A 20566-nucleotide genomic window follows, 5' to 3' on the forward strand; every position below is an offset into this window, starting at 1 on the left:
ACCTCTGAACTGCTGGGACTTGAGGCTGCTCAGCCCCATCTTGCATCCCATAGCCTGGAGCACACCTCTCCTGTGCCCCAGAGGAAAGTGGCTTCTTCCTCTGCCAACACCTCAACATAAGGCTGGCTCCCCCTCCTCCTCTTCTCCAGGGAGCGCTGCTCCAGCCTGTGGCAGCTGGATGCACCTGCTTGTAGACGTGCCTCCTGGGCAGGACTGAGACAGTTCCGCTGTGACACAGCCCAGCTCAAGCCAGGTCTGTGCTCTCCTGCCTCCTGGCCATCAGGGCAGCTTCCCCTGAGGCCAGCAGCTTCCTTCACAGGGCAATTTCCCTGCCCAAGACAGCCCCAGTGTGATGGGAGCAGGAGATCTGAGGGCTGCTGAGAGCTGAGTCTGCACACAGCTCAACACAGCAGTGGCAAGGCCTGGGCAATGCTTGGTTTGATTCCCCCTTGGCAGTTTTTCCTGTAAGAGGAGCCTCTTCACAACAAGACAAACACACAAGCTCAGTCAAAAACCAGGGCATTAGAGTTGTAGAGGGCACATCCACAAAGTCCTCCTGAAAAGTCCCGTAAAACCAGCTGGTGTGTATGTGGATGCCTACTTGAAGCTATACTAGAATGCTTCTCTTGCTGAACTTCAGGACTTTGACCAAAAAAGGTGCCAAATTCACAGGGCTCCAGTCATCTGTCCCAAAATATAGCAAAACCTTTTAACTTGCTTTCCAGGAAGCTCAGGGGAGTGATGAACACACTGAAGGCAAGATCTTCCAACGTCTTTAGAAATCAGAGAAACAGTTACATGCTTTTCCCACTGTATGTTACAAGTTTAACTGTGCAAAAATACAGTCATCAAGACTTTGCTGAAAACTAGAAACAGTTCCAGTGATGTCATAATCAGAGCAAATAATACTTGTTGTTGAGCCAGTCAAATGCTTCAATACACTGAGATCCTGCTCTCAAGTGATTTAGACAACCTGTATTTAACTACTGTACCTTAAGAGAATCAACAAAACAACATCTGGAAAAGATGGAGGCAGAATAACAAAGTTTAAAACTGCACTAACTCAACAATAAAAATGGCTTAGGCTTTCCTACCAATATTTCTTTCAAGCACAGGAAGATGAAGTTTTAACAACCTTTAAAACTGTATTTCAAAATACAAGATACCAATGGCATTGCAAAAAAAAAAAAAAAAAAAAAAAGGAGAGAAAAAAGAAAAAACCAAAAATTTAAGAGCTCTATCCTCTGGGTCCACAACTTAAAAAAACAAAAAACCAAACACCACACCACCCTCAAAATAATACATACGGATAAGAAAGGCATTGCAGAATCCCCTCACCCCTATTATTATCTTCCTGTACTGCCTACATCATGGAGAAAAAAATTTTCAAACCAATTCCTCTCCTCTGTGCAACCATGTTTTAACACAACCGCACTGGACATTTATAAGGCTGTTCTCAGCAGCTATTTCTTGATCCTAACAAATCTACATGTTTCTTGCACAAGTGTGTCAACATCTTCATTATCCTTTTCTTCTGAACTTGGTTCCCAGTCTGAGACTTCATCAGTAGGTTCGCACTCCTCCTCCTCATCTATAAAGTGGTCATTGAGGTCATATTCATTGGCTTCACCATCATTGACACCATCCTTCTTCACAGCCCTTTTTCCTGTAGGGACAAAAATGTCATGTATTCATGACCAATAAATGTAGAGTTCAAGATCACTCCCAGAGCCCAGATAGTAAAGCATCTCTCCTCACAAGAGAGAATGACCTAAATTTTCTGCCTCCATCCACCCATCCATCCATCCATCCATCCATCCATCCATCCATCCATCCATCCATCCCATCCCATCCCATCCATCCATCCTTTGTATTCTTAGTCTTTGGAAGCTAAAAGCTTCGTTCACATGAGAGAATAAAATCTTTTAGATCACTCACCTCCTATGTTCTCCACTTGCCTTCATGCTGGATAGTCTGTGTTTCCCTTCTGAAAGTCATTTCGTTCAGAAATGCATTTTGGCAGATGTATTTCAACCTTTCTCTCAATATCTGTGACACCTCTTATCTTAAATTTCCAAAATTTCTAACTAGCTATGGCCTGTTAATATTCCAATCATGTCTTATTCTACCTTTAAGTCATATCTCTGAGTAAAATCATGTTCATTCCTCAGCTTCCCTCCCAGTTTTGCATTCTTACCTTATCTAGAAATAACCACGCAATGGTAATCAGTCTAGCTAACTTATCTGTTGAGCAGTTGTCACCAGCTTTCATATGGAACTATGAATATGAGGGTTTTTTTCTTTAACTACAGACCACCCCCAAATCCTAACTCTTTAAATTAACCATAAACAATTTTCAGCAAACTCTTGAAACCTCCAGGCATAAACACCACCACCAGTACCTCACATAGCCAGACTACAGCCTCTTTCAGTCAAACTCTTCTGTGACTGGGAACACTCCTGTTCCAGAATTACCTTCCTTATTATGCATTATTGTTTAAGAGACTTCACAGGAAATTAATCATGCCATAATTGGGAGGGCATATTCATTTCAGGATGTTTCCTCCCAGTTTGTCTCAAACCAAGACACTGTGTTAGCCCATAACCAGCAGAATTTCTCAGCAGAATGACAGACTATAGTCCTTGCAGAATTGGAGGGGAGGGGTCAAAATGAAGATGCTGAATAAAGTAAGAACAAAATCCCCCTTCTCAGACTAAGGTTATGAGAATAATAAGCCCAAGAGCTGTTTATCAAAGAAAAGCCCTTTGCCACTTTCACAGCACTGTGAGTGGTATTTTACAACAGAAGCAGGAATGCTGGCAAAATACTGATAACTTTCATATTCTTCTTAAAAATGTAAGAAGTGCATACTCTGTTCTCCCTCCTCATATATCAACACTTTGATTTCAGCAGTGAGTGATGCACTTCCTTTTATGCCTTTCCTCTCCATTTCTTTCTGCTGTAGTTTAATTTAGCCCTGCAGCCCCTAAGGCTGACGATTAAGCTTAATTCGGCCTTTTCTCTAGTAGTCTATCTATAAAGATGATCTTGAAACTTTCTATGGAAGTATCTCCTTGATGTGGGAAAAAAAGCTTGCTGACTGCTCCTTCCAAAACATTCTATTTTGAAGTGAGCTTATCAGCTTTCTAGAAAACCTATACAAAAGTATGTAGGAGAATCCATGGCTACAGGGTGTTATTCATCTCAGTAGCAACAACCTAAAGAAGTCGTTTGGTAGTGACAATTTAACAACAGCATAACTCTGACATTTTTTTTTAATCCTTCCCTACAATTATTCCTCAATAATTTGCCTCAGCTTATTTTTCAGACATTCTCTACAGGCAATTCTGGCAGCAATTAGACTTGAAAGCTAAACATGTTAACTGTCATGTAGAGGGTTCCCCTCTTCTCTTGGCTGGTGGAATTTAAATACACTTGTAGGGAATTTAATCCTGCTGTGTCTAATGGTGCAGTTGTGCCAAATATGACAAAATAAAGGTTAATGGAGCTCTTACTGTCTATCTGACCCTGCAGGATGTGGTATAATGGCCTCAGGTGTGAACTTGCTGAGCACCACCTTTTATAAGCTTTGCCCTCCACAGAGCTAAGTAAACCAGTCAACAAAACATTACAATTTTTTTAATAGTAAATATAAACAGAACTTAATAAATTAATTCCCTTCTTTCCTGTGTGTGCAGAATATCAACTCTTCCACAGTTTGTTCTTAGTAAGAAGAGTTGAATTTGACAGACTGAATTTCACTTCTGTGTGCAAGTTTTACATGCTACAAGAGCAGCACTTCTTCCTTCAGAGTCACCCCTGCCTGACCATTAGCTGCACACACAAGGGGTAGCGTACACCCTACTATTGGGATAAGGAACGTGCTCTTATGAGAGGCAGAGCTGCAATTTAAAACCTTCAAGAATAGATTTGGACTTTTAGATATGCACACAGCCCAGCCTGCTTCATATTAAAATCTTCAACACTCAGTGCATGCCTCAACACTCTGCAACACAAATTTCTACCACGGACCTCTGATCACGACAGGGGCTGGTACTTGTATCACAGGATACACTAAAACACACAGGTAACAAACATGCCTCAAAATATGCTGGTGCACAGATATAAGCATAGCAAATATTGGTGATAGTCAAAGTGCACACAAACTGGATAAGAAAATGATATGGCAAAGAAATTTCTCAGTGGAAAGTTTAAAACAACCTCCTGCATTCATACAGAACAGAAATAGAGGTCAAAACACTTTGCCTAGAAAGCTAACTACAACTATTTGCACTTTTATTTACTTTCTGTAGAAAGCAAATCTATTTTGAAGATTTCTTTAGGAAATTCCCAGCCTCTCCTTGGTGATCTCAAAGAAGGCAAGCCACTTCCCACTCCCACTCAAAATGAAACAGTTCTACACCCTCCTGCCTTACTCTGGTCACTGAAAGCGAAGACTGCACAGCATCAGACTTTCAGACTGCTCTTCAAAGCTCACTTTTAATTTTAGAAAACATAGGAAGCTTCACATTTGGAAGACGAGACAAAAAAGAATCCTGGAAGCAGACCTAAGCATGTGTCCTGGGTTGTAAGATATGTGAGTATTCTATTCCTATCTGTTAGAGGTGGGACAGTTATCTTCTGTTATTTGGGCAGTTTTCTTTATCTGTTCCACAACCATTCCTCTCTCCAGGAAATATCTTCTGTTAGTGGGCCATTGAGTGTCACCACATGACTGATAAAATTACATCATCCTATTGTGAGAAGCTCCTCCGGGGGGGGAGGAGCCAAACATTCCTACCTGGACATAATTTGAGATTTGGAACACCGTAGGCAGCCCTTTCCCACTGGATTCCCAGAGGAGCAGCTTTCTTCTCCACTAGATTCCCAGAGGAAGACAAAGCCCATCTACACCACCACTGGGTCCTCAGAGGAAAACTACACCTTTCTACAGGATCACTGCTTCAACAGAACCACACCTGTCACTCCAGGAGGACTACAGCCACCATTTCAATTGTACTGCTGCCACCCTCACCAACAGGGTGTCAGGTTGCATTCTGACTCTGTCAGTGGGGGTTTTTTTTGTTTGTTTGTTTGTACTATTGCATTTGTATTTTTAGTTTTCCTAGTAAAAAACTGTTATTCCTATCCCCATGTCTTTGCCTGAGAGCCTTTTAATTTCAAAATTATATTTCGGAAGGAGCAGGTTTACATTTTCCATTTCAAGGGAGGCTCCTGCCTTCTTTAGAAGACACCTGTCTTTTCAAACCAAGACAACATGTTTAAAACTTGAGTCTATGTGCCCCCAACATACATAAACTTCTATACTTTGATCCTAACAAGCCCTGAAATTTCAGTACCTCACTGTAAGAGTAAGCAAGTTCATCAGCACATGCACAGATTATCACCTGGAAGTTAGTTAAAGGTCAGAGGGAGTATCTCCATGTTGCAGGAGCAATCACTCCTTATAAGGCAACCTTAACTAGCTGCGCATGAAATACTGGATTCCTTTAATCCTATTATGGCTGCTGTGTAAGGAGTGAAGATGGAAGACACCATTTAGCCATGTGTGTCTCTCCTTAAAATATGTTTGTTTTCTTGTCTGCTTCTAGGAAAATACAGGTGTGATTATCCAGGAAGACTGGCACAAATACAACTGAAGGACTATTACTTGTAAGAAAACAAGGATTTTACTAAAATAATGACTATTTTCTCCTCAGCTAAGTATTATCAAGCATCTCCAGCACTATTAAATGCCAAAAGAGCCACAGCAGACCAATGGTGTCCCAGGTTGATGTGCCCACTCATAACTACAGAATACACTCACCATTGCTTGAAGCTCGTTGTCGTGTTCCTCTTCCAGTTACTAAAGAAAGGGAAGTTGTCAGTCAGGACAGAGGGAACCCTGCCATAAGGGTTATTCTTAGAGCTGCTACAACAGGAAACTGACCTATTAAACAAATGCTGAAATGGTTGTGCTGTACTTACAGGTATAAAAGCTACTCTGATGCCTCAAAAATACCATTTTTGTCTTGAATCATTCCCAAGAGATTACCCAGATAAACTGTTCTTAAAATTATTACCCTTGCCATCGGTAGACAAATGTCATCAAATCTGACTGGGAGTTTTTAAGCAGGAAATTGGAATATTTTAGGGCATTTAAATATTTTACACTACTGTTTCCATAAATGCTATTCTAACTTAATAATGTCATAGCCCTGAATCTTCAAAGCAAAATGCATTATCATGACAGATCCCTAAGTGTTCTGCTCTAAACTACTGTTTCTAGCATTGGGATTTCACGTGGAAAAGCTCCAATCCAATAATCAAGAGAAAGCACCACAAAAAAATAAAACCAAGAAGTATCTCTTTCAATTCTTTAAGAGCAAACAAAATGTAAACAGCACATTCCCCTGTGTTTCTTCACCAAATCAAGTTACTGGAATATGAAAAGACTACAAAGTGTTAGATTAGGAACTCAAATTCAGTTTTAGTTATCTTCCCTCCAGGCCTCAAGAGAACATACATGCAAAAATTAATTCTCACAGTAAGAAAATCACTGGTGAAAAAAACCCAGCACGAAAAGATGACAGATATGGTTGCAGTATTTTGTTTAGAGCATCAGAATATTTTAACATTTTATCTTACCTGAGAATTTCTGATTTAAAAAATCCTAGAAAAAAAAATCCTAATACAGAGGGAGCTATAAATGCAATTTTATTTCCTAAAGGGAGATTAAAGCATTTTAATGAGATAGACATGATTGTCCTTGTGGGTCCCTTCCAATTCAGAATTTTCTGTCATTCTGTAATATTGAATAAATTGGCCTACCTGGAGGTGCACTGTGCTTGTATTCCAGTTTGTGCTGGGGGTTCTTCCTGCAAAGAACAGTAAAAGCTTGATTCCATCACATTTCACAAGTGCAGAATTCCCTGGTATTTTATGGATAATTTTCAAGGCACAGCATTTAGATCAGTCAGGTAATAGCCAACAGATAAGGACAAAAAAATTAACACAAAACCCCTTCAAATTATATCTGTTGCTTCATCAAAAGAATGATCAATTTTTCATGGGTGCCTCCTTTCCTCTATCCCCAAATAATGAAACACAGATTAAGAAATTACTAACTCATGCAACACAGAGGTTGTCTCATCTGGAAGGAGAGCCAGTTTGGGGTTTAGATAAAGCATCCGTTGTACTCCTGAGAAGCATGTTGGCAATTTCATTACTGATACAAGTCTGTATCGCTCAGCCTGAGATAGAAAATTCATCTCATACATGTTTTTAAGAGAGCCACTTTTTCTGCATTAGCTGAGTATCACCAAGGCTTTTTCCTAAGAGCTGCCCTCATTTTGTTACATTTCATGGAGATCATGCTTTTTAGGACAACCACACTTTCCAGGAGAAAGTGTTTATGGGCAGAAACAATCTTTAACAGCAGCCACCAGTTTCAATATGCTCCCATAGAAATCCTATTGCCTCAAAATATATCTTCTTGTCCATTGTGATAATTATGCAGTCTGCTAAATATGTAAACCCAAGATACTGAAAAACAATGGAATACAACAATATTTTGAAGAAAATCAACAGTGCTTAAAAGAAACATCAGTCAGCCATAAACTGGATTTTATTGCTGTTACCTCAATTATGCTTTGTAATAAATCAAGTACTGACTAAAATAGTTTTTTTGCAAAATCACAACAAATACATTACCAAAATTTAAATAAAAGTTACAGATCAAGAACAACATGTAACAATAAATTGCTTATATAAAAGAACAATTTACTGAATGTTGAAAAGAGATACAGTGTTGATCTCCAGGTCACTGAATAGGCTCTTTGAGCAGTCAAGTTTTCAGCTCTGAGAACTGACATAATTACCAAAATAGTGATTTTTACTGTGTCAGTGTTAAAAATATGCACAGACTTGGGTGCTTTAAGGGTAGAAGTCTGACTGCAGTAAATTTCGGAAGGCTACAGCCAATGTATACATCAAGAATTAGTCATTATTCTACTGTCCTTCTGCAACTGCAGAGGAGAACATTCTTAACCTGACACAAGAAGAGCCACTGTGCACATGTTTCTCACCTATAACAAGCTGTTCCATATGGACACTCAGGCCGGCTGTCATCATCATCCTGAGCCACCATCTTCATGTTGTGATAGTCATCATCATTAGGATGACTGAATTGCTGGAAGTGAATGGGATTCTTCCTGCAAAAGACAAATATGCACTGAAACTGACTATTCCATTTCAACACAAGAGAGGACATGTAAAACATGTTACTGAATCATTGACAGCTCATTTTTCTGTGGTTACATGAAGAGGAGCTTTAAATGTTTAACTTGATGCAGACTGTATGACCTACTTTCAGGACAACAGATGAAATTTTGTCTTAGCACCTGCTGCAACAGAAGTTAAACCAGGAATTTTCCTATTTCCCATCAGCTTTAAGTTTCAGACCTCCAACACATGTACAAAAGGCTTTATTTGAATTACAAACTAGCATGCTGACATGAAGTTGTACCATAAGACATTAACAACTTCATGTGTAGCTGAGTCACACCAATGTTAGTGAGGACAGCACAAGACCATCATCCACAACTTCTTGCTCTACAACACTTTAATCTGAGGTGAACAAGTAGGGAACATAAATTTATGCATCACTGAAAGAACATTTCTACCACTTCTAGGCAAGAGCTTTGTACACACACCACTCAAGACTAGGCAGTCATAAACATCACTTAAAGAAGAGTTTCTTCCTTCTAGAACTGTTGTAAGTGGAATTAAGAAGAACACAGAAAATCAAGTTCCCACTTCAGGAGAAATTCATGTGACAGATCAAAACAGGCTAAAAAAATTACATCAAAATTAACATAATAGTAGCAAAAGCAAATCTATTTTTTCCCTATAGTTTCCTGTAGGCTTTTTTTCCAAGTGTAATACTGAGAAGCAAGAAATGTGAGATGTTTAAATAAATTATTTTCCAAAAGACATCTGCAAAATACTTTACTGATTACCTCAATCATTCCCAGAGTACATAATCTCTAGTGTGTTTGTGCAAATTATAAAAGTGAGCTGCCTGCCTCAAGCAGGAAGAATAGCAACTTTCAGCTACAGAGTAGTTACTGCTTTAGCTTGGACTTGCTACAGCTGCATTTAGAAGCAGGTATGGAACACACCAAGGATGTGTGCAGCCACTTCCATACACAGCAACTTCCTCACTGATCAGAGAAACTCCTTTAAACTCACAAGTACCTGTTCTGAACTTCACAGAGGAAAGTCAATATTCATTTCAGCATTTCAACTACCACTATAACAAAAGAGAATTTGTTACAGCTTTCACAAAAGGATGACTTAAACACTGTGAGCTCTGCTGGCCATTCAGGCTTCCTTTTAGCATTTGAGAAATACCAGCTATTTAGTATTAATTCTTTAAATCTCCATTTGCTAGGTATGTTTCACTGAGGAAACTCCACAAGCAAGCTACAGATAAACTCTTCCATAAGCCACTTACCAAAGATCCAGTATGCCTTGGATCTAGTTACATAGGTGATAGGCTTCTTGTCCTGGTCTTTTGTTGCTTCTACAAACTGTAGGACAATTGAATAACGTTTCACTAGAAACTATTGCAGGGTTGCAGTCTTTTATTCTATAACAAATTCTCATAAAACATCACTTCTTGAGGCAAATTCAGACTGGCTGCCTACTTGTTTCCCCATTAAAATAAATGGGATGAAACCAAATCATTTAGAGGCCGTTTGCCACTTTGTTTTCTTAATGCACAGAACTAACATACTTGCAGTAATAGCAAGAATTCTCAGTCACATGAAATACAATTTATCTTCTGAAAGAGATACAGCAGCAACTGATATTCCTTGATTTAATTTTAATTCTTACTCCTACATCAAGATACATAAAGCATCAAGGTTGCCATGTGTCACAGTTTGACACTGGCACGATGCCAGTGGCCCATGAAAATATATGTTCCCTGGTGTCTGCTGTGAGATGTGACCAGGAATAGAGCAAAGCAGGCTCCAACTTAAAAGGGAGCCCCTTTTAAGGATGCTTTGCCCAGTTCCAAAAAAAAGCACAGTCCTCTCACTTTTGGGACACCAGTCTCCCCCAAATTTCACCCCCTGGGGCTGAGGGGTCTCGAGAACAGAGGTCTTCTTCTTCCCTGAGGACAGAGGGCACCACCATCCTCTTCACCCGTCGTCTCTGTTCACGCACTCCTTCACATAACATCACTGCACTCTCTTGGCTCCAAGCCATTGCCTCCCCCTAAATGCAGTCTCTGTGTCACAGGAAAAAATGGTTCTGTCCATGGCTATACAAGAAAAGTCCAGCCAAAGGCCACTCCATCATCCATGCCATCAAGATTCTTCTCAACTTCTCTCATGGCCCATTTCCTCTTATCTCATTTCTATCCCTCTTCTCATTCAACTCCAAGAGGATCAGCATTTGTAAGGTTTCCATCATCCAAAAAAAGCATTAAAAAAATCTCAGGCTCTGCCTGTCCAGAACTCCCACGGCTGCCCTGCTGGCACCTTCTTGCCGCAACTCCCCCTTCTCCTTCTCAGCCGGCCCGCTATGAAATTCCAAGTTGGCCCAGGCATAGATACCAGCTCGCTCTCTCTCTCTCTCTCTCTCTCCTGCGGGGAGGGTGGCTGCCCGATGTCTCTTGGTGCTCCCTCCACCCTTCCATCCTCAGGGCCTGGCCTACCTCGCTTGGCCACATGTCTTCCCCTCCCCCGCCAGCTGCAGCAGCTGGGCAGAGGAGAGGCCTGAACCTTTCCCTGACCAGAACCAAGAGAAAGTTTTCCTGGGAGTTCTCTGCTTTTAACCCCCTGTATCCTCAGAGGCATAACCGTGTCCTCAGTGGCCACACAAGGTGCCAATATTCAAATCTGAGTACCTATTGGTTTACCACAGCATCCCAAAAAAACTCACTTCCTTTTCAAACCACGACACTGTTTCAGACATGAGAGTTCAGGTCTACTATACCTCTTCTATGGTGGCCCTTAAAAAGGGTGGTGGTGGTAGATTTATTTTAATTCCCTACTCTGCTAACTTCAGAAAAGCAAGAAGCAGACAAAAACATGTGACAGCATTCAGAGGGTGAGTTCCTCGATAACAAATAAAGGCAGCTACAACATACACAGAGCACTTTGTCTCCTGATGATAACAGCAACTCCTTTGAATTTGGCCACCTCAGAAAGTGACACTGAATGAAGGTGACAAGAAGACTCCTTGGTGCAAGAGGTGTGCAAGTTTAACTCTTTCAAAAGCAGTGTTTTCAAATTCATAAATGAAGAAACAAAACTATGGGTTATAAATTTACTTGCTAAATGTTCGCTACAGGCTAATAGAAATGTAGTCAAATAACTAGATCTAACATTTAATCTTTGCTCTAACACACTTTTGCCACCACACTGAAACAACTACTTAGGGGCCTTGAACTAAAAGCAAATACAAAGATAGACTACAAAGCACATTTCTTTTGCTGCAAGCAAACAAGTTGAGTTTCATAATATTTCCTGAAGATCAAAGCTAACATTTTGATTCTACCTATTTACAAAATTCTCCCTATTTTTTCTCCCTATCTGACAAAGACTGCTATTTGTAATTTCAGAACATTCTTTTCTTTTTATAAAGCAATACTTTCCAAAAGTACTGCTGCCAAATGTCTCACAATCAAGAGACCCAGGAAGAAACGTGCACATATAGACTCCTACTCCCTACTACCAGTACCTAAGATTTGCCTTCCTAAAGATAAGAATATTTCTTCAAAGCAGAGCATTGAATCTCCTTAATACCCACACAGGGCAAAACCTGTCTCAGCAATATTCAAAGTAGCTGGAGCAAACCAGAGGCTGCATTTGCACCACTGCATCAACAGAACTGTCTAATAAGACATACTTTTGTCATAATCATTAAGGGGAAAAAATGAGATATGTCAAAGTTACATGAAAATCAACATGTGATGTGCTCATGAACACAACAGCTTTACAATTTTGATATTCAGTTATCTCAGCATCAGGCTCACCAAACATACAGGAAGCCAGTCACTTGTGCTTGTTTAGTTCCTAACCAAACTCACTGCTTTTATTATTGTTGAAGCCCCTTGGGGGAAGATAAAAAAAGTCACAGGATCTGCTGTTTCCTGGATTAGCCTTTTGAATTTACAAAAAAATTACATTATAGGGATTATCTAGAGCTCAAAACCTTCTCCTAAATGTAGTTCACAGGTCAGTGGGCATTTTCTAGACTCAAGAGCACCTCTAGATTTCAGCCTTCCATTTAATGTAACATGACAGAACACCACAGATCTTTTCTGGGCAGAAAGAACTAGCAGGAAGCCAGGCACCCAGCACTGGTATGGAACTTGGAACTTTTGGAACTTCTCTGGTATGACAAATCTTCTACCATGTCCATCTTGAAAGGATATGAGTGAAAAGAAGAGGAAAAGCCCCTGTTATTCCTCACTTGCAGTATTTCTAAAGACTGTCCAGATAAGAGTTAACCTCAAATTCTAAGTATGCTTTGTTCTGGTTTTAGGGGTGACTGAAAGCTTTTTAAAAATTGCAGAAACATCAAGTTATAATAAGATAAATTCTTGATTATTTATGGATGACAAAGAGTAAGTATTTTAAACATTCAGATCACAAAGCAGGCAGTAACTTCAATAAATACAGTAATCTTTCATATAAGTCTCATCTGCTAAAAAAACAAACCTACAGGGTCAGTGTTGGGCATTTGAACCTTTTACACCTCTTCTCCCTACTAGAACCTCATACCATACACACAGGTCTTTTATTTCTTTTCCCTTTATAATGGACCTTTATATTTTATTTCCTGCAACACTTCATCTTTTAGTTTGCTCAAATACTTCATCCCTTGTTTGGGTTGTATTAGGAGTTAGCAAGACATCCCAGCTCCTCCTTTTATCCTTCTAAAATTAGTGTTCTGCTATTTATTTCTCATCAGATCCCTGTTCAACAAAAGATTTTTTTCCAAATCAAAGCTTATAACAACTTTACAGTTTTCTCTTCCATAGCTAATACGTTATTTCTGAATAACAGGCTAGACCAAGCTAGTATTGATTTTGCTTTACCTGTAACAGCCACTTCCATACTTGCAAGGTGTCCTCTTATGGCGCATTAGTTTGGAGCTTTCTGAAGCATATGCACTTCTAGCTGAATCAGAAATCTCAGGGTTGTAGTCCAGATTTGCATCAGGCTCAAGAATCCTTTCCTGAGCACCAAGATATTGGGAAGTCCTGCCCCAGTGAGCTTGTCGGCTTGTAGAGCCAGCAATGCGCTCTTTGTTTTCTGTTTCCTCAATTCTGTTGTCTTTAATGGAGATCTGACCTTCTCTTTTAGACCATTTGCTATGCAGCTGCCTATCATTTTTTTCCAGAGAATTTCCAGGGTTTGTTGTTTCAGTCTTGCCACTTGCTTCCATATCTCTCATGGTAGTTTCAAGAGGAAATCCAGATGTATTCTGTGGAACAAGGTTACATTTTGAAGAACCTGAAAATTTACACTCCTCAGAATGAAAAGCTTTGAAGTAAAACTGTGCCTCATCATCCCTGCTTTCAAAATCAGTCACAGAAGAGCCTGATTTAGAAAGGATCTTGAAAGTTCATCTGCTCTAGACTTAAAAAATCTTCTACTCCACTTCCTAAACTCAAGTTCACTGCTAAACACAGCTGCTGAATGAAAACCTCAAGTTCAGAAAACACAAAGAGAAAAACTTATCTTAAAAGAAAAACTTAAAAGAAAAACTTATCTAACAGCTTCCTTCCTCAGCTTCAGTTCCCTCACATGACCTGTTCTCTCATCACCTCAGTTTGTGAACAGTCCAAGAACTAATTTAAATTGACTTACAATTTAAACTACTGCTCCTGAAAAATTAATGGGGATTATACAGGTGAAGATGTAGTAGACTGTAGAAGAATGTAATTCGGACAGACTCCTACCCATGAATCAATGTAAATTATTAAGGAATCACTTACTAATTTAATGAGTTTCTTAATAATTTAAGCACCCAGATACATGGAGTATATTTGTATTTATCTATATAGAAGATATATGGGAACTCAGGACACATACCCTGAGGTTAATCCCACACTGATACATCTTAAATGCTTCAGCTCATGACTCTAAATCACAACAGTCTGTCATAGACACCATTAAGCAAATATTTCAGTTTTGACACTAACTGCATTTTAAATTTTGGAAAAAAAATGTACATTTAAAATAAGAAATGTGTTCCTTAAAAAAAGAATCTGAGATACACAACTGAGGAAAAAACACTGTCCTGACAATTGAGACATCACCTGGAAGCATATTACATTCAAGGCTGAACTACTTTGATACATCATAGAACTATTCAAATGTCTGTGCTTTCTAAAGATTATTATCTATGTTTCCCCTCCAGTAAATTTATACTTAATTTACACAGGTGTGTTTTGCAGAGCTTGAAAATCAACCAGTGATTTCCTACTGGATTTTGTTCCTTTCCAAGCAAGTCCCATGAAATGTTATCCAAAACCAACTACATTTGAGCAGCAACTTGATTAAGAAAGGGAAAGTCAGGATTAACATCAGATGATCCTGACAGAAGCACATTTAGTGACTCAACTAGGAGACAAAGACAACTCTTAAAATACAGCTCAGCAATCAACTGCAATTAAGGAAATAAGCCTTTCTTTGCAAAAGAAAGCATAAATTACTATTATTTGCCAACACCACTTTTGAGTTCTCTACCATGTATTTCCACCCCTTGCCTGTACTGTACATAAGGAGACAGAAGCTCACACTAATTCCCTGGTTACACACCAGGCTGTGATCCAGGGAAACCAAAAGCCACCAGCACTCAGCACTGGGACAGCCTCTGGTGGCTGCTGCCAGCCACAACAATTCAGATATTTTTGCTTTCTTCCCTACAGAACATTTTCTCAATCGCCCTAAACACGACAGCAGGACCACGATTTAGGCTCTGCTATCCAAATTACAGTCTTTCAGAGCTCTCTATGGTTACTACTCTTGCTTGCCCTAATACATCAGTTTCTCTGCAAAGTCCTGAAAGCAATTTCTTAAACTGTACTTGAAATTAAAATGATTTATGAAATTATTAGGTGAAAACAAGTAAGGCTTCCTACGTACAAATTGCAAAATTGAATAATTAATTACATAGTCACTCATTTTATAACCAGGAAAAGAGAAAATAGCAGCTGTTATTAATGGACATAGTGGACCACTGTTATACCAAAACTACTACTACTTGCTCTCCATGCACATTTTGTTTCGATTAACCTTAAAACCAAAACCCCAATAATTTTCAGTGTCAGAAGCATTTTAAGTATTTTATCAGATCCTGGAACACACCCAGGCAATTTTAATGCCAGTCATTAAAAACACCTTCCAGAGTGGTTCACTTAAAGAAAACAAGTCAGTGAAATTCTGTTTGCTCTCACCAGAATATGCTTTCTTTGACTTTAGCAATGATCCTTCTCACCACTTGCAGGATGTTGTTAGCAAGGATTTAACTGCCTATAAATGCAGCTGTACTGTGAGGTCACAGAGAGACTTGACCTGCTGGACCAAAGGGTCTGTTCACTCATTGCCACAAATAGTTTTAGGTTTCAGGTTACTTTGTTTTCCTTTTTTTGACTCAGATTTTGAGATGGTGGCATAAGCACACTCCATGCTACCTTCCTTTGAAACAGCAGTTGCTGAGCCACACACCATCCTCATCTGACCATAAACCTACCAGAATGGCAATAGCTTGGGCAAAGCCCAGTGTTGCATTGCATCAGTTTCACACCATCATCTATCCCCAGAGGTTCTCAGAAAAAGAAGCCACATGCACCAGCCACTCCTAGGAGCAGTGCTCTGGCCCATGTGCTCCTGCTTCTTGCTGTGAAGTTCTCAGTCTGGTACTTCCATGGGACATTTGGGGCCCATGTCCCAGATCCTTTGAAGGAAATGCAGAAAACCAAATCTCTGAGGCTTCCATGAGTCTTGCTACAGAGCTATCCAAAAGACTGGTATTTCAAAACAACAAATCATGATCAGAACACAGAGAACAAAAAGCTATGTTGTAGACCTAACCTTCAACATGACAATGCCAACTACATTCTCATTTTTTGCAATATCATGGTTGCGCCCTGAGCCAAAAAGTTACCTGAGATAAAGGAACAGGGATTGCAAGGCAGCTCCTTTTCCCTTGATCTTGCTCTCCACCTTCAAAATCCTCTATAGTTTCTTCAGAAGGTAATCTTTTTTTCTGCTGTACATGTAATTCTGATTTTAATGACTCTGTAAGATCTTCTCCCCTTCCTTGGCCTTTTTTCTTTCTACTACCTTAAAAAAAAGGGTACTTTTGGAATGCAATTTTTTAGTGAAATCCTGACACTAGAAATTATTAAAGCAGAACACTGGGCACACGGCATGAGAAATGGCAGCAGTTGTGAAAAAGACTTTTTAAACAGTTCCAATGTTTGCATGTATCCCCAGTTCCCCCAATATCAGGGCTTGAGATACTCACCCACACAGCTCCTAATCTCAACACTGACAAAATCAAAACATTCAGTCTTTGAAATAAACATTATATTCACACATATAGCAAATGTTATAGTACTGGCAGAGAAACAAACAAATAGACAAACAAACCCCACCCCCCCCAAAAATACAAAACAAAAGCACAAACATAAGAAAACTATTACACCAGTACAGGACTCAACACCATGCAATTTTTATATAAATATGGCAGGAAGGAACAGTCTAGATTTAGAAGGGAGATGAAAGAAAAAATACGGAAACACAGATTTTCTTTGTCATCTTATAATTTTTTTCCAAACTAGCTTTTGTGGAAAAGAATAGGTAGTGTGGTGGATGGCACATGATTGAGGTTTTTAAAGCCACAGTTGCCCTCATCAGTGCACACAGACACCTGTATTTACAACAGGAGGGAAGAAGCAACTGGCCAGACACTGCATTTAACATACTCCTGTGGGCTTGCTTGGATATTTAGAGCCAAATCCATAACAGCATCTCAGTAGAAAGAGCAGCTGAAAAGAGTCACTAGAGTAGAGCTGCTGCACATGGGAGCAGACACACACTCACCAGTCACAGTTCATATACTTGGACTGATCAGCAAAGGAAACTCAAGTTTGCCCCCAAACCACTTCACATCTCCCCACAGAAGGGCAAACAGGGTGGGGTGTGCTGTGTTCAGCACAGGGAGTGACAGAAATACTTTCTCCCCCTCACTTCTTTGGCCCTCCTGTTCCATCAATAGAAGTCACAAGGGCAATAAATGCCATGTAGAAAGTTTGTCTAATGGCATTTTAACAGCTCCCAGGACCAAAGGCAGACATGTTATAAAGTCTTCTTGAGCTTGTGCCAATGCATAGGCACCTCGTGTGTCCCACTGACAGTGACTGAAAACAGCCTTCTGCTGCTGTCACTGCTGCTAGGCAGCAGCAGCACATAACACATCCAGCAATTTCTTTTCCCACAAGAACAGGAGGAAATGCAACACTATTTTAGCCTTCTGTTGGTAAGAATCTATCAGACTGTAATGAACTGCTCCTCCTAGGAATTAACTTTGGACTAAATAACCAAGTTTGATTCAGTTACGATTAAAAAACTAACATGCAACACCACCCAAACCCTTCTGCCTTTAAAACCTGTGAAATTAAGAATCTAAATTTAGAAGGGCAAAACATCAGTGACTTAAGTGTGGAGAACTCTAGGAATTAAAGAGACAGAAACTACTTAGAATTTACATACAAAATAGGAAAGTTTATAGCAAAGGGCTCCTGAACGTCCAACGCTCAGCTGTACAGAGTTTATTATCTAGCATCAAAAACAAAAAGAACAGAAAGAAAATTAACTGATGAAAAAGAGCTCTATCACACCCATAAGACTGATGACAAAGGAGACAACAGAAGTCAGTCTTTGTCAGCTGGCCCCACACAGAGCATGGAAAGAGAAGTAGCAAATTAATACTTCCTACCACCACCATTATAATTTTTAAAAGTATATCAAAGCACAGAAATGCATATTGGAATGCAATCATTATCACACTGCAAACCTACCTCCTGTCGTAACAGGCTTGGAAACCCTCTGCACCAGAAGATCTCTTTCCAGCATCCAAGATGGAAGCACTCTCTTTCTTTGAATAGATTTTGACTCTTTGCTTTCATTATTGTCAGAAAGAGGAACCTGAAAGAACATTTACTGTTTAGTTCCTTTATCCAGGCACAGAAGAGTGGGGGGAAACTAGACCATAGTTTGTACTCAGTTATGCCCTTCAAAAGCAGTCTGGGTAACCACCTACTTCTTGTATGGGGACCATTGCTCAAATATTTTAATTTTTTTTGCAGTTTCCACCCACTCAGAAAAACAACATTTATAGGAACCTTCATGCAGTAAAAACAAAACAAAATAAAACAGAACTTCTTAGATCTTTGGAATAAATATCTAAAAGGCTACAAACTGAAAGATTCATAGAAGAGCTTTACGACCACCTTGCTCTAGAGTTTCCCTACATAGATATAACAGAAAGAGCAAGTTTAACAAAAGTCAAATTAACATTAACAAATATGTCCAAGAAAAAAAAAAAACAAACCCTTGCAAACATAAAAGTCTTTCTTAAATTCCTACAATTTATTTCCCCAGAAAGTAACCAGACTCTAAATCTCTGTAAAAACAATGCAAAAACACCAAAGTCACATTAATTATTTACCGAAAACAACACTATCATTTTGAATTTCCTGAGCCAGTCCACCCCAGGGATCTCAACTACAGCAAAGGCTGACATTTCATTTGTATAGAGAACATAACACCTCCTTAACTTTCAACACATGCTTACAAATATTAAACTTCATTAAAAACTTAAACACCCACCAAAAATCTGGAAGTAGCATCATTATTCCTTGTTTTTGTGGCTCCCTGTACCTCAGAGCAGGAACATGCTGGTTCCGTTAACAATGGAATACAGGACATCTCAACAGCATGAACAGTTGGTGCTTTTTCATCAGCCTCCTGATTTTTTTCTGACAAAACAAAATCAATTTTATCTACTCACACACTACAAATATAAACATGCACTTTTGACTCAAACACAAAAGTTGGTCTGAATGCTTGCCATTAACAAATGCAGTTTGAAACTGATCGTCAACATCATCTTAACATCAGCTTACAGAGGGAATAAATGCACCTTCCTTTTTACCTCATACCTAAAGGGTTTTGAACAATAGACTCTCTAATAACTGCTGACCATGACTGTGCTGTTTTGGGGCTTAAGTACATAATTTACACTGGTTGCTGCCATGACAAAACTTTGAGAAAGCTGAAACTCCATCTTAGAATTTGCTTTATGGTAAATCTGCACAACTCCTCAAAATCTGATCCTACTTTAAAAGTCAGGCAACAATTTTAAGATGCAGTTTTCAGGATCAGATGCCAAATGAATCAAGCACTTCCCAGCAAGTTCTCACTACAGGCTATAAGCCTGCAGCACCGAAGTGACACTAGATACGCAGGTGCTAGATTCAAAAGCCACAGTCCAGAGTCACTACATCTAAAAAGCTTTTTAGGTTATGAAAGCACACCCAAACTGTAACTGTTTTTCCTTCAACACATTGTCTTTTCACTACTCAATTCACCAGCACAAATAATCAGGGAAAAACAAGTCCAAGAGCTGGAGTATTCCCTGCACAGAATCACTGGGGAGTCTCTGCCAACCCTTCCAGAACTTTCTGCACTGCAGAGATAGCACACTGACCAGCTGAAGTTTCTCTCTGTCACCCTGGGAAGAGAAACACCAAAGGCTAAGCTCTGCACTCACCCCTTCAGCTCTTCAGGGGCTCACAAAATCCCAGGATGGGGGAGGTTCAGTGGGACCACGGGAGGTCATCTAGCTCCAGCTCCCTGCTCAAGAAGGGTCATCCTAGAACACATGGCACAGGATGGCATCCAAATGGTTCTGGAATATCCCCACTGAGGGACACTCCTCAACCACTCTCGGCAACCTACTCCATGTGCAGCCATGGCACAGTAAAGAAGTTCTTCCTTATAGTCAGGGGGAACTTCTATGCATCAGTTTCTGCCCATTGCCTCCTGTCCTATAATTCTGCACCAGTGGGCACAGGCTGGTCCATCCTTTCGGCACTCTTCTTTTAGATACTTATACTCATGAATGAGGTCTCCTCTCAGCCGTCTCTTCTCGAAGCTGATCAGACCCAGCTCCCCCAGCCTTTCCTCCTACGAGAGATGCTCCACTCTCCCGCTGGAGCCGAGCTTTCCCCGCCCCTTCCACCCACGGCAGAGCCGTCGCGGGGCTACAACGCTCCTCCTTGAACCGCAAGGCTGCGGACACGAACCAACCCGGCCCTGGGAGCGGGGGCCGCTCCCTCGGGCCCGCGGCTGTGCGAGGCTGGGCCGGCCTCACCTCGAGGTTGCCGGAGCCGCCGGGACAGGGACGGAGGTGGTGCCGAGCCCGGCAGGAACCGCCGCTGCCTGATGACGCGCGGCCGCCCCGTGACGC

At 40.2% G+C, this 20566-nt stretch overlaps 1 protein-coding gene across 2 annotated transcripts; it reads right to left on the bottom strand.

The window, feature by feature from the left end:
• Positions 1–1201: 1201 nt before the first annotated feature.
• APLF (aprataxin and PNKP like factor) lies at positions 1202–20548 on the bottom strand. 2 transcript variants are annotated; one of them, XM_054514413.1, is made up of 9 exons: positions 20471–20548; positions 18925–19073; positions 18110–18240; positions 16196–16370; positions 13119–13507; positions 8089–8214; positions 6833–6879; positions 5829–5867; positions 1202–1666 (listed from the first exon to the last, which is right to left on the bottom strand). In XM_054514413.1, exons 2-9 carry the CDS (start codon positions 19021–19023, stop codon positions 1464–1466), a joined length of 1209 nt encoding a protein of 402 aa, XP_054370388.1. In that variant the 5' UTR covers positions 19024–19073; positions 20471–20548; the 3' UTR covers positions 1202–1463. The 2 variants fall into 2 exon arrangements, with proteins under 2 accessions (XP_054370388.1, XP_054370387.1); XM_054514412.1 differs by lacking the exon at positions 20471–20548 and adding an exon at positions 19868–20313.
• Between the last annotated feature and the right edge of the window lie 18 nt (positions 20549–20566).

The sequence above is a fragment of the Molothrus ater genome, chromosome 3 (genome assembly GCF_012460135.2).
Source record: "Molothrus ater isolate BHLD 08-10-18 breed brown headed cowbird chromosome 3, BPBGC_Mater_1.1, whole genome shotgun sequence".
In the NCBI taxonomy this organism is placed as follows: Eukaryota; Metazoa; Chordata; class Aves; order Passeriformes; family Icteridae; genus Molothrus; species Molothrus ater.